This window comes from Corvus brachyrhynchos, unplaced genomic scaffold, assembly GCF_000691975.1.
Source record: "Corvus brachyrhynchos isolate BGI_N302 unplaced genomic scaffold, ASM69197v1 scaffold114, whole genome shotgun sequence".
NCBI classification, from domain to species: domain Eukaryota; kingdom Metazoa; phylum Chordata; class Aves; order Passeriformes; family Corvidae; genus Corvus; species Corvus brachyrhynchos.
The window spans coordinates 5,762,294-5,774,629 of NW_008238337.1; the positions used below are offsets into that span (position 1 = coordinate 5,762,294).

At 45.4% G+C, this 12,336-nt stretch overlaps 1 protein-coding gene across 1 annotated transcript in view; it reads left to right on the forward strand.

The window, feature by feature from the left end:
* The window catches only part of ULK1 (unc-51 like autophagy activating kinase 1), a 78,865-nt gene that overhangs the window by 2,324 nt on the left and 64,205 nt on the right, over positions 1-12,336 (forward strand). Inside the window, exons 2-3 of the mRNA XM_017734730.1 lie at positions 529-653; positions 752-793. Coding sequence (XP_017590219.1) covers positions 529-653; positions 752-793 — 167 coding nt within the window. The remainder of the gene's footprint in view (positions 1-528; positions 654-751; positions 794-12,336) is intronic.

The window sequence follows — 12,336 nt, forward strand, 5'->3', positions numbered from 1 at the left end:
GGGCTGGGAGGCCGTCAGCTGCCTGTGGGGTGCCCACAGATCCACCCAAAACCCGTCCTCACCTCCAAAACAAGGGAGAAAAAAATCCACACGCTGTCTATGAAAGGAGCTCTTTAGTTTGGTTGGGATTTTTTTTTTTTTTTGGTGTATGTCTGTGAAGTCTTCTCCACCTAATTTTTCCAGGAGGAGGAGAAATCTCTTACTGATAAATAAAAGGAAACCAATTCGGCAGTGGATTTTCCATCATTAGTGCTTGGGATAAGCCACGGCTCCCACAGTGCATTTATTTCTAGTGATTAAATAAGAGGATAATCATTGTATAAAGTAGTAACAAAAACCCAAACCTTGGGCTTTTCTCCTTGGCCTGACAGGCATAATTCAGGAAAGGGCAAGTCTGAACAAGTAAGGGGAAGGCATTAGGATGTGAAGTGAGAGGCCTTTACCGGTGCTGCAAGACACTTCTTTCAGTAGTATTTGTAATCTGTTAAGAGGCGGCTTATCCTAATGTGAATGAATAGTGAAATTTACATTTATTTTGTATTACATATGCACTGTTTCAGAAACCTGAGCTGGAAGTAGCTGTGAAATGTATTAACAAGAAGAACCTTGCAAAGTCACAAACTCTGCTGGGCAAGGAAATAAAAATTCTTAAGGTAAAGGCAGACTGACTCGTTTTCTTCAGTCTTTGTTCTGTATGGCCTTTGTTGTTCCTATCTTATGGTGTTTTGTTTTTTTTTTTTACTTTTTCTAGGAATTGAAACATGAAAACATTGTTGCCTTGTATGACTTCCAGGTAATTACATTCAATTATCTCAAAGCATTCTAAATTTGGAAAAGGTTAAATGGAGTTTGTGAAATTTCAGTTTTTAACAAATGTTTGTATTCAGATGTGAACTTTGGGGGAAAAAAAGTCTTAAAAAAAAAGAAAGATAAACAAACACAGCAGATCATGTGTTAGTTGTTGGCTGGACCACACAACTCATGTGCAGTTGGGAGTTGGGGTGGGTGTTTCTCTTCCAGGATGTTACACAGTGAAATGCAGGGTGGTGAATATGTCTATGCTGGAAGCTCTTAAGTTCTCAAAATGTTAGAAATAAAATGAATAGTAGTTATTTTTGGCGTGCCCACCTTTTTATTTTCTTTTTCTGGTCTGGATACCCTCCCTGAGAAAATTTCTTTTTCCTAGGCCGTGTAAAAATAGTGTGAGCATGACTTTGTAGCATATGATTGTCTTCAGCTCCAGAGGATTTTAATTTGCATTTTTCTGTTGTCCTTGTGGCCGTCACTAAGTGTTAAAAATTGCAGCAGACATTTTCAGATTACTGTGGTTTCCCACAGTTGCTTTTTCCTTCAAAGTCAGCGCTGAAGATCTAGAGGGACTTATGAAACGCAAATTATCCAACGAGTGTTTCTTTGGGGTTTTTTTTGCTTTGATTATTTAGTTAAATCCTGCTGGGTAACGGGGCAAGTTTTCTTTGCCATTCGTGATGCTTTTTAAAAAATAACGCCGCAGGATGCAAAGCCCAGGATGGAACGCCTGTGCTGGGGGATGAGGGGCTGTGGTCCAGCCCGTGCCACGCGCAGGGTGAGTGACCGCTGCGTGATCGCTGCGTGACCGCGGCGCGGCCGGACCCTCGGCTGGCCCTGGCGTGGCTTATCGGGAGTGTCCTGCCCTGTCGCTGATATCACGCATCCCGCAGGCCACCGTGTTTGTTGACATTTCCTCCTTCTCCCGTGGATTGGCTCCGGTGGCCTCCACGTCACCCCCGCAGTGAGTCCCAGCCCTGGTAGCGCGGTGCCTGTCAGCGGTGCCTGCTGGGTGCTGTAGTCTGCCGGTGTCACCCTGTGTTCCGCAGTCCCCTGCCCTGGCACACCCCTGGGTCCCTCCCTGCCGGACCAGGGGACTCTGGAGAGGTGCCTTGGAGAGTGTTTAATGCCTGGCGTTGTTTTGGCAAGAGGGGGATGTCAGGCCGCTCTGGCGGGGAGCAGGATTGCTGCTTGGGAATATCCTGTGGATAGCTGTGCATTGCTGCTGAGCCAGCCTTCAGTGCTGATCGGGCAAAGCAGTAGCTACCTTTGGGCTGATGAGTGTTGCAGAGTGGTGGGAAAGCTTCCTATGGGCACAGGCCACTTGGGGCATTACATTTCATGGTTTGGTTTTTTTTTCATTCTCTGTACCTTCTAAATTTACTTAATAACTTTTCACTTGAGAGAGTGAGTGGCTGCTCCTGTGCTTTATAGTTTGCATTTGTATGAAGCATTTATGCTGCTGGGTTTACTTACTGAGATCTTTCAAAACTTGTGTTAGATTCCTCTCCCTGCTTCAAATTACTGCTGAGTAGGAAGCAACTCAAAGACATTTCTGCAAAAGGAGCAATTTCATCACTGTTACAATTACAGCAATATGTTTTTCTCTTTTTGTGATGAGCTTTATTAAATTCTGTGTTTAGCAGTTTGGTGAGATTTTAGCTAGAAGCTGTGTAAGATACTACAAAGCAGGAACCTGAGATAGTCCTGGGCTCAAGGCATGCCCCGGTTTATATTTAGTTACTAGCTTTGTCACAGAGTCCTTGTATAACCTGGGTAATTTGATTTCTCAGAGAAAATGAGGTTATTTAGGAGGCATTGGGTGTGGACTCTCCGCTGGTGTGAGGTGATCTGTCACCAGACAGTCTGATGTCTGAATGTTTGGCCTTGCTCTGTGTCTGCTTAGGAGTTGTGTGAGAGTAAATTATCTGCAAAGGTAAAAGTGCAGGTCTGTGGAAGGCTGGCTTCTGTCCACCTTTCCTTACTTTGTGGAAAAGACTACTACTTACTCACATTGCTGCCCTGATACCAGATCAGTAGCTTCATTCATAGCTGCATGTGTATTTATCTTCAAAAATACCGTATTTGCAGTTACTTGAACCCTTACTTGTGGGCTTTCTAAAACAGAAGATGTTTATTCTTGTATTACAGCATAGAGCAAAAGGAAAAAAATACTTCCTGTAAAACTTATTGTTGCCCTGTAGCTTTGTCTGTCATTGCATTTTGTGTCCTGCCTTCCTCTGCACTGCCTGTCAACAGTGACTCTAACTTTTACTCGTGTGCTTCTTACACACAAGGAAATGGTTACCAAAACCACAGTGGCTGTAAGCAAATGATTACACCCAATGATGCTTTCATTTGCCTTTTCCTGGTTAAAAACTCATGTTAGCCAGACCTCTCACAACATGAGATTTTTGATGCAAGGCTAGATTTGCTCCAGACAAACACTTTTGCAGTATTGATGTTTAGTGCTGACAAGGAGCTCTCACCCTGGCACCCTTAATTTACCCTTCAAGTCCAGGAAAATTGCTGTGTTCCTTCTCATTTCACAGATCTTTGTGATATTGGTTCATAAATAATGACAAAATAAGAAGCTTCCTAGGAATAAATGATTCTAGTGAATGTTTGATGCATAAAAGTGCAGTGGCTGGACTTTTATAGATCCCCTTGCTGGAGTCCTAAGAACACCAAGGGTATGAGAATGGCTCACAAAATGAAATATGCATATGCCCATTATTATGTGCTCACATATTAATGAGAGGTGCTGTTAATAGTTTAGGAGCCTAATGCAAGAACCCCTGCTCAAAAAGAGGATAAATCTTACTGTATCACATTTCTAAAAGTGCTGTCTATTTAGTGTCTGTATGGAGTTGTGATGTGGGTTTTTCCTAGGCACAGGAGATGTTTGGCAGACAGTAAAAGCTGTATTCCACCATGTGTGGGCTGTATTAGTTGCTACTGAGCACTACCTGACCCCCTCAGCTGGCTTGCAGAGGGGCTGGAACTGGGGTCCCCAGTCTGCAGCAGTCGAGGGGAGTACAGCACTCCAGAGGGACTTCTAGGTACTCTGAAAACAGCCAAATGAGCTCTTGTTCCTTAAGGTGGAAATTAATAACAACAAATCATGGTTTCTGCCAAAGGAGGACTTGGTATGGAAATGAGGTTTCTTGGAAAACGGGTCTCCATGAGTCTGAGGATCAGCTCAGGTCTTCATGCTCATTGATAAGGAAAGCTTAGCACATGTGGTCTGGTGTAGGGGGCTTGCTTTGGTTTCCTTTGTGTCTCAGGACATTAAATCTGTGATCAGAGACCACTTGATTATGTGAGGAGATTCAGTGGTAGGAAGGGAACCCTTGAATTTGTCAGATCCTGGGAGCACTGTGTGCCAGAAAACTTCTTCCAGCACTAGGAAGAAGTTCCTACAAATGTAGCTAAGGTCTTTGGGCAGTGGGAGATTCTGGGTGTCTTTCCCTGCCTGTTCTGTGCCAGCTGCCCCAGGCTGAATAGATGTCAGCTGAAGATCTCATATGTGGCTGTGTTGGTGCTAGGGCAGAAAAATCTGTTAAATCTGGACTATCATGCTTTGAATATTAGAAAGCATTTTCCTGCATGAAATAGGAAGAAGGATTATTTTACTGACACGTTTTCCCTAGCTGTGTGCTGTGAGCTGAACTTACTTCTTAAAGCAGCCTGGCTATGATTTGATAGGCTTGAATGGATATCAGGTGGCTTTTGTGTTGGATTTTTTTCCCCCCAATTTCTGCATGGGTGGGATGGACTGGTTGCAGCAACACAGCTGTTAAGGTCACACAAGGCACTGTGCTGTGACGTTTCTGGCTCAGCCTATGTTACCTGAGGGTCTGCTTTCTACAGTTTGGTGACAAGTTGGCCTGTTATACTCACCAGTTTGGGATGAGCTGAGACAAAATGCTTAACTCAGTCATGTAGTACAGACTCACCAAAAATATTTCTGCAGTGATGACTGTATCACCTGGAGACAAAGAACACAGAGTCCTTGCAGTGCAGTTTTTCTTGCGCGTATGGATTAAGGCATGGGTGGCAGAACAAACACTTCTCAGCTTAGTGATCAGTCAGTCACCCTGGGCTGGTCTTGAGAGCCAAGTAATAACAGCCTTGTTGTGTTGCTGCTGTGTAGAAAGTCCTTGTGATCAATAGAGCCGTGGCTCCTGGGCTGTGATGTTGTGCTGTGCTGGCTGCACCATCACCCTTTATCTGACACAGAGCCCTTAGATGCTACTCTGCATCTTGTGTACGTGCCTCCCGCTGTCCCCCAGGACCCCTGGAGCTCCATGGACAGCAGTGTCCTTCCATGTGCCCTCCAGCACCGCTCACCTCTCCAGCACTGCACTGATGAGCGTGATGCTGGATGAATCAGTGCTGCTGCAGGGTCACCTCATGCCTTGCCACCTCTCGTGCCACCTCATGCAGGATCTTCTGTTCCTCAGGCACTGCTGTTTACATGCCCTGTCTCGGGAGACAGGGCTCCACTGAGGCACTTGGAATGACTAAAGAGGCACTCTGTGTCTGGGAGATCGCTCTCCTGAGGTCAGGCTGCCTGCTTAAATTCTGTTTTAATTCCATCCCCAAGCGAAGCTGGCAGGTTGCCTGGTGAGTGGGTGTAAAGTGCAGCTCTCTGAACTGCCAAGCAATCCTCTTTCTGTTTGTGCTGCGGACAAGAATGGGATGTCTGCTATCCTGCTCCGTCAGCATCCTCACATCTGTTGAAGGGAATCACTCTTACTGAAGATTGGATCTGGCTTAATTTAGAGCTAGAAGGGGAAAGGATGAAAACCCAGCCACCCTCTGCCAGTAGTTTTGTAGGGTAATGCTTGAGAGTTTACTGGACCAGCATGGCCATAGTTGTGGAGAGTTGAAAGTTCTGTAGTGTCAAACTTTTATTTAATGCTGGCTTCCCCAGCCAAGTATCCCACTGTGCAGGTCACAGAAACATCCAGCAAATGTTGACCACTAAATGTAGACCTCAGTCATGGGCTTTTTTTAGAGGGAGTTGTCTTGCTGCATTTCTGAAGTTCTGGTCACTGTTTTACTCATGCTGTGTGTAAAGCACATACCTGTGTTCCTCTCACATGATTAAGGTGTCATGGAAGAGCCGGCGATGTGGTGGTTAATGGCCACCAAAGCTCCTGTGGAAGGCAGCATTACTCAGACTGTAATGACAGATTAAGGAATGTTTCCCAGGAGTAATTGGAAACTGGAAGGCTGTTGTGTTCGCAGTTTGATAGCAAAGCTCTGGTAGCTGCTGTTTGTGCTGCTGCTCTTGAAGCTGCACCAGTGTTTCCACCATGACAATTTCCACCGTGTAAATCTTTGTGATGACTGAACACATTTGGAGTGAGCAAAGCAAGGGAGGTGAAGATTTGGATGATGGATGGGAAGAGGTGTGTCCTAATCAGTGGCTGAGTGGGATTGAATTTGGTGGAAAACCACTGTTTGAATTTATTTAAAATACTTATAGGCTCAAACCAGAGCCTAATTAAAATATTTAATTTTGTGGCTGGATGGAAGTTGCCCCTGAACTGTGAAACTGCAATAAAGCTGTGTGTCTCAAAAGCTCATCTTAGTGCTCAAGCTTGTGTAGAGAATTGAGGGTACAGTTCACTTTTGTGTGTCTTTCCTTTTCCTCTGGCATAAAAGTCACCTGCCTTCCCACCTGTTGATACCAACTGAAAAGCTTTGCACAGCAGGCAGACTGGCAAGCAGAGGGTTGGTGCTGGTGCTAGGAATCCAAGCTGGATGGCTCTGGTTTGCTTTGACAAAACACCTGGAGAAGCTGGTCTTTGGAAGGGGATGTGGGTCTTCCATGAGGCCAACTGCCTCCATCCCAGAAGTGAGATACAGTGGGAATGAGAAGCACAGGGGTGGTCAGCAGAGGTGTTGGTCTTTGCAAAGGCAAGGAGAGGTTTTTGGTTTGGCTTTGTTTTCAGGATAAGTATATATGGTTTTGCTTGATGTTTTTTGTTGGCTGGGTGGTGTTTTGGTTTTTTTTTTTTCCTGCTGTTACTTACGGAATAGCAAATGGCAAACTTGGTGGAAAATGAACATGAATGATGTGGTCTTCCAAGGCAGAGTTTCTCAGGTGCAGACCTAAGCATTCTTTGCTTAAGAGAAAGCATCTTAATTGTCTTCAGATGTTACATTTCCTGTCTGAGAAATGTAATAACAAATGTTCACAGCAGAATCCAAGGACAAACCCTGCCCATAGATAGCTTTGGAACCTTGCTGTGATTAGTATATAGCAAAGAGGCACTTTAATTGTGCATTGTCTCCTGCTCTATAACGTGCAGACCTTTAATACTACCATAAATGTAGAGATGCTGTCAAAATGCAAAGTGAGGATCTCAGAGCTGCATTTGTTTACTAAGCAAGGTTGTTTCAAGGGGGGGCTGATAGAAATGAATCAAATTGTGCATCACTGGTTGCTTAGGGCAATAATGTTCAGTCTGGCTGCAGGAGCACCTGGCTTGTCTCCTAGCATCAGAATAACAGGAGGAATTAGGTCAGCTGAGCTGGCATAGTAGGGATCAACCAGACAGTGTGGTTCTGGTGGGGGGAATGAAAGATGCATAATTTTAAGTCATTAGAGATCCCATTTAGCAAAGCATCTTACACATCTTCGGGAAGGGGGAGCCTCCCAGCCAGGTCTGTGTGGGTGGGAGGCATTGGTGGCCTGGGGTGTGAGAGCTGCTGGTGTGATGGGGACCCCAGGGACCGCAGGGAGTGGTGCCAGGCAGGGCTGGGAGGCAGCCCAGGGGCTGTCAGGTGGGCTCTGCATGTCCCTGTGGGTGCTGTGTCACCTCATGTCCCTGTGGGTGCTGTGTCACCTCATGTCCCTGTGGGTGCTGTGTCACCTCGCCTGCATGCACCCCAGCCATCGGGAGACTCTCTTTCTTCATTTGCATTCGATGCTCTTTTCATTTGGTTGGCAATTGTAGCCAGCATACTAAATATGTTAAAAAGGGCTCATTTCTCTGTTGTTTAAATACTGCAGATTCGAGCTCATGTTTCTCTGGCTTCCAGTTACTGGATTTTTTCCCTTCTTAAATTAAGACTGTTTTTAGTTGAAAGAAAACTCATGCTTTTTTTTCTTTATACTCCTTGTTTCCACACCTTTGTGGTAGCAAGTGTGTTTGTTTTCTTAAATCTGGTGAATGAAGTATGAAATAAATAGATGGAAAAGAAGACTTGCAAAGGCCAGTCACTCAGGCAGCTGCCATAGAAAACCCCGGGGAGGTTGGACCTCTAATTTTCAGAGTTGCTTAAAAAAAAGAAAAAGCCACAAAAAACCCCAAACCAAAACAACTCTTGCAGAGTATCAGATTTTGTTTGGTATATACCATTAAAAAACAAGCAATTCCCAACTTTATCGGTGGGAGTACATTAATCGAACTAAAATCAAGCCTCAGGACTTAGTCACTTTGCTTGTATTTGCACATACCTCAATAAATTAATGTGTCTCAATGAGTGTGATTAAAACTGAAATATCCACCTCAACCCACAGCCTCCCCCCACTACCCCTGCTCATTGGGCAGGCTCATAAAATGCAGCTTTTATGTATTCCAGTACATGTGACTGAGCTTAAGGTAATGGGGAATTCAACCTTAAATGTTCAGTTTATAGTATGGCTGTGATACAGGAAGGAGATGAGGAATAAATACAAAAAAGCAAATCTGATCTTGATTATTTTTATCATTGTTGTTAGAATTCTGAAGTTTCCTCTCTTGATAGCATTAACGTAATGCATTGCCATTTGCACAGGAGCTTGCTTTTGTTTGAAAAAGCTTCTAGATATTAATCTGCCTGTTGGCAAAGGGGTAACTACTTCCTTCCACCCCATGTCAGAAAGCCCAAACTCTTCAGGATTCTGCTGCTCTTTTATCTTCTACATTCTCTTATCCTTGCTGCAGCTGCTGCAGACAGATGTGGCCTGCATTCTGTGGTCTTGGGGCAGTGGTGTCTCCCCAGGAGCTGGCTGGGGGGGCCCAGATGCTGTAGGGAGGTGCAGTGTTACCCCCAGAGCAACGTGACTGCTGTAAGAAGGGATTGCTTCTCAGTGTTCCAGCAGCACAAGTCTTAATTTGCTCTGATGTGCATGTTTTTGGTCTTGCCTCAAAGCTCTGTGACCTGTGAAACCCAGCACTTTGTTTCTGTACCCCATTAGGACATGAATCCCATACTTTGGTTTCTGTGGTTAGGCTCGGTGGCGGCTCCAGCTGTGACCTGCTGTAGTGTGCTGCTCTGCAGAGGCCCCATCTGCCTGTGAAGGAGAGTCAGGTTTTTTCTGTCTGAGCTCTCTGCAAGTGCTGTAGCCATCAGTCATCCAGCAAGTGCATTGGGTCTCAGGGCTTTGGTCGAGGCCAGCAGTGCGCTTTGTGAAGCCCAGCAGCAGGGCTGTGACCAGCACCACCACTGCCCCTGCCTGGGGGGATGGCTGGGGCTGGGCTGAAGGAACCTGCTGGAAGCTCATGTCCAGTGGAAGGGATGGTGAAGTTTCTTCAGATCATTGGAAGGCTGAGCTGCCTCACCAGCCGTGCTCCTGTCTGGCTGTGGTGGTATGAGCTGCCTGGCAAAGAGCAGCTCCATGGACATGACGTTGTCCTGTTTATTTTCAAATGTCATGGAGGCAGACTTTAGAACTGTTGCCAGGGGGATGGGAAATACTCTCCCTCCCTTCCTGAAGCCTGTGTGGTACCAGGGAATGGTTTTCCTGCTGTTTTTAATCTGCCCTGAAGTACAACCTGTCCTGAAACAACTCATCCGTTTTACAACGGAGAGTACGGTAGTGCCTGGAATGGGGCGATGCTGACCCTTGGCATCACTGTTCTTCCAGTTCTACAAAAATCTGCCTGCTGCATGGCCACCCATAAACCATTTTTGTGCTGCAGGGCCTCCTGCTTGCTCCACATCCTAGAGCAAGCTGGCAGGTCAGAAGGAAGCAGAAAGCAGTCAAGGGCCAATGCAGAAGTTTGTGGGCCTCGCCAGGTCTTGTTTCTGATACTTACTCCATGGGATCTACATTAAGAAATTAGAAGCCCTCATTATTTTGGAAAGTCACAGATGTGCTGACTGTGGAAATAATGCTTTCCAGTCAGTAGCAGCAGGTTTTACCATTCTTCATCTGAGTTAATTGTTGTTTCCTAAATTGGAAGCCTGCTCAAAATGTTCTTGAGTTCCTTATTGAGGAGGTTCAGGAGGAGTGAGGAGGATAACGAGGGCCAGAGAACAGAAACACAGGAGGCTCTGAGACCTGTTTTTCTTTTCACTTGGGGTCAAAAGGCATGTGAATATCTTCTAGCTATTTGCTTTAGATTGGTTTTCCAAAGGGTGAGCACTGATAGGTTTTCCCACACTTCTGATTGATGTTGCTATTGTCCCTTATCTTGCTTCCGTTCCAATAGTTGCATCAGAAGATAATTCTTGCACAGCATGACAGTTTTCCTTTCCCTCTTCAGAGCCTGCTCAAGCCAAGGTGTGGCCCACAGTGAAACAGTACTAAGAGATTTTACTTTTTAGAAAGCTTTTTCCCCTCTCCTGAGAACGGCAGGTTTTTTCCAAACCCAGTTGGCTTGGGAGCCCCTGCCTGAGCTAGGGACCTTCCAGGTGCCATTGGCCTAAGAACTGGCTTCTGTAAAGCAAAGTTGTGTTTGTTATGGACTGTGTTCATGACTCCAGTGCCACTGTCAGAAAGCAGTGACTGGAGACCATAGGTCAGAAGGGCATTGGCTCCATGAGATCCTGCTGGTAAAACAGGAAGATGTGGTGTGCAGTGGTTCTGCTGCAGTGAGTGGGGGAAGTAGCAAAGAAAAAAGGAATGGAAAAGCTTAGCTTTCAGTTGGTGTTGAGTTATCTTCCACTGTCAGACCCTCAGCTTTATGTTATGCTTCTGTTGTGTTGATGCAGTTGGTTAAGTCCTGGCCCTGCTTGGAGAGATCCATGTGCAGCAAATTATCTTTGCTTGGCAGCATCTCTGGGTGCTGTTGGAGAGGTAGTGTTGAGCAGCTCGTGGGAGATATCTCCTGAGAGGCACAAACCAGGAACCTCTGCCATCACAGGGATGGCAGCAAACATCCAGGAGAGTAACAGAAGTAGTTTTGAGACCTGAGTGCATATGGTTCCTCTACGGTAGGCAACAGGAGCCTTGTCAGGCCCACAGTGCTCAGCACATGGGAGTAACCCTGGAGCTACCGTCATCTTCAGTGTTCCTCCTGCATCCCCCAGTTGCCCTAGAAAAGAGGCCTTGTGTGAGGTGGAAGTCATTCTTTGCTGGTTTTACCCCAGAGTCCCACACGGATTGGTGAGAACACTGCACTGCTGAGAGAATCTGGGGAGTGTTGTGTAATCACATTTCCAGTTTTTTCCGTTCTTGAGCACCTTTTTAAACTTGGTGGCAGGCTGAGTGCAGGGGTAGAGTGCAGAGGAGGATTTTTCTAAGGAAAATTCCTCTCTGAGACTTTTTAAGCTGTGGTAGGAGGATGACTAACTGTGGGTACACCCAGACATTTCCCTTTGGACACACCTAAACACACTCTTCCCAAGAAGAGGATCATGCCCCCTTCCAGTATGGGTGGAGAGAAAATTTAAAGGGGGACGGGACTGTTGGGTATTAATGTCCATAATGCCATGTCTCCTGGTGTCACAGTGAGGAATTTTAACAGAGAAGAGTCTTGGGGTGATTTATGGTGTATTGCCAAATGAGGTTTCTTCATTTCTTTGTCCTCCATCAGCAGATGTGTGTTATTTGTAGACAGCAGTGGCTGTTGCCTATTTTTACACTCAATTAAATTGTAACTTCATCACTGGGGCCTCTGCTGCAAGAACAAGTCAGGCAATGATCCAGACTGATTAATTATCAGCGTAATGCCTTTGGCAGGGGCGTTTTGCTGCTATTGTGGGGCATGGTCAGGGTACTGCTGCCCTTTGTGATGACAGGAAAAGTTAGGGGGTTGTGTCTGTTGCTGTTCCCTTCATTGAGTTTGTTTAATGACAGGATTAGGCTTGGCTGCACGGACTGGCACATGTGAATAAGAGGTTCAAAGGAAATTATTGGTAGCACTTCTTGAACATAATCCTCTGCAGAAATACAGCAAACTGTAATACTTTTCTGGATGTGAAAATGAGTGGGTTGGGCATTTTGCTCTGGTTTTCAGAGAAACTGGTAGCTTGCAAAATTTGGCTTGCAGTATTTTTTTCCTTGTTTTGTTAATGAACAAATCATAGTGGAAGGATAAAAATGGACAAGAAGTAGTTTCTGCTGCTGAATCAGCTTGGAGAAGTCCACCAGCCTGTTTGAGAAACCAGAAGTGTCTTTAGACAGCTGAATCTATTTTAACCACAGTAAGCTCTACTGGCTTTTTCCAAACGAGAGCTTGTTTCTGGGACCCTTCTTGAAATAAATGTTTTGTTTTGTTGGAAAAATTTTACAAATCTTTCTCGTAAGTGGGTTTTGAAATGCTGAAACTGCAAACGTGTAAGTTTGTTCTCCTGGCTACA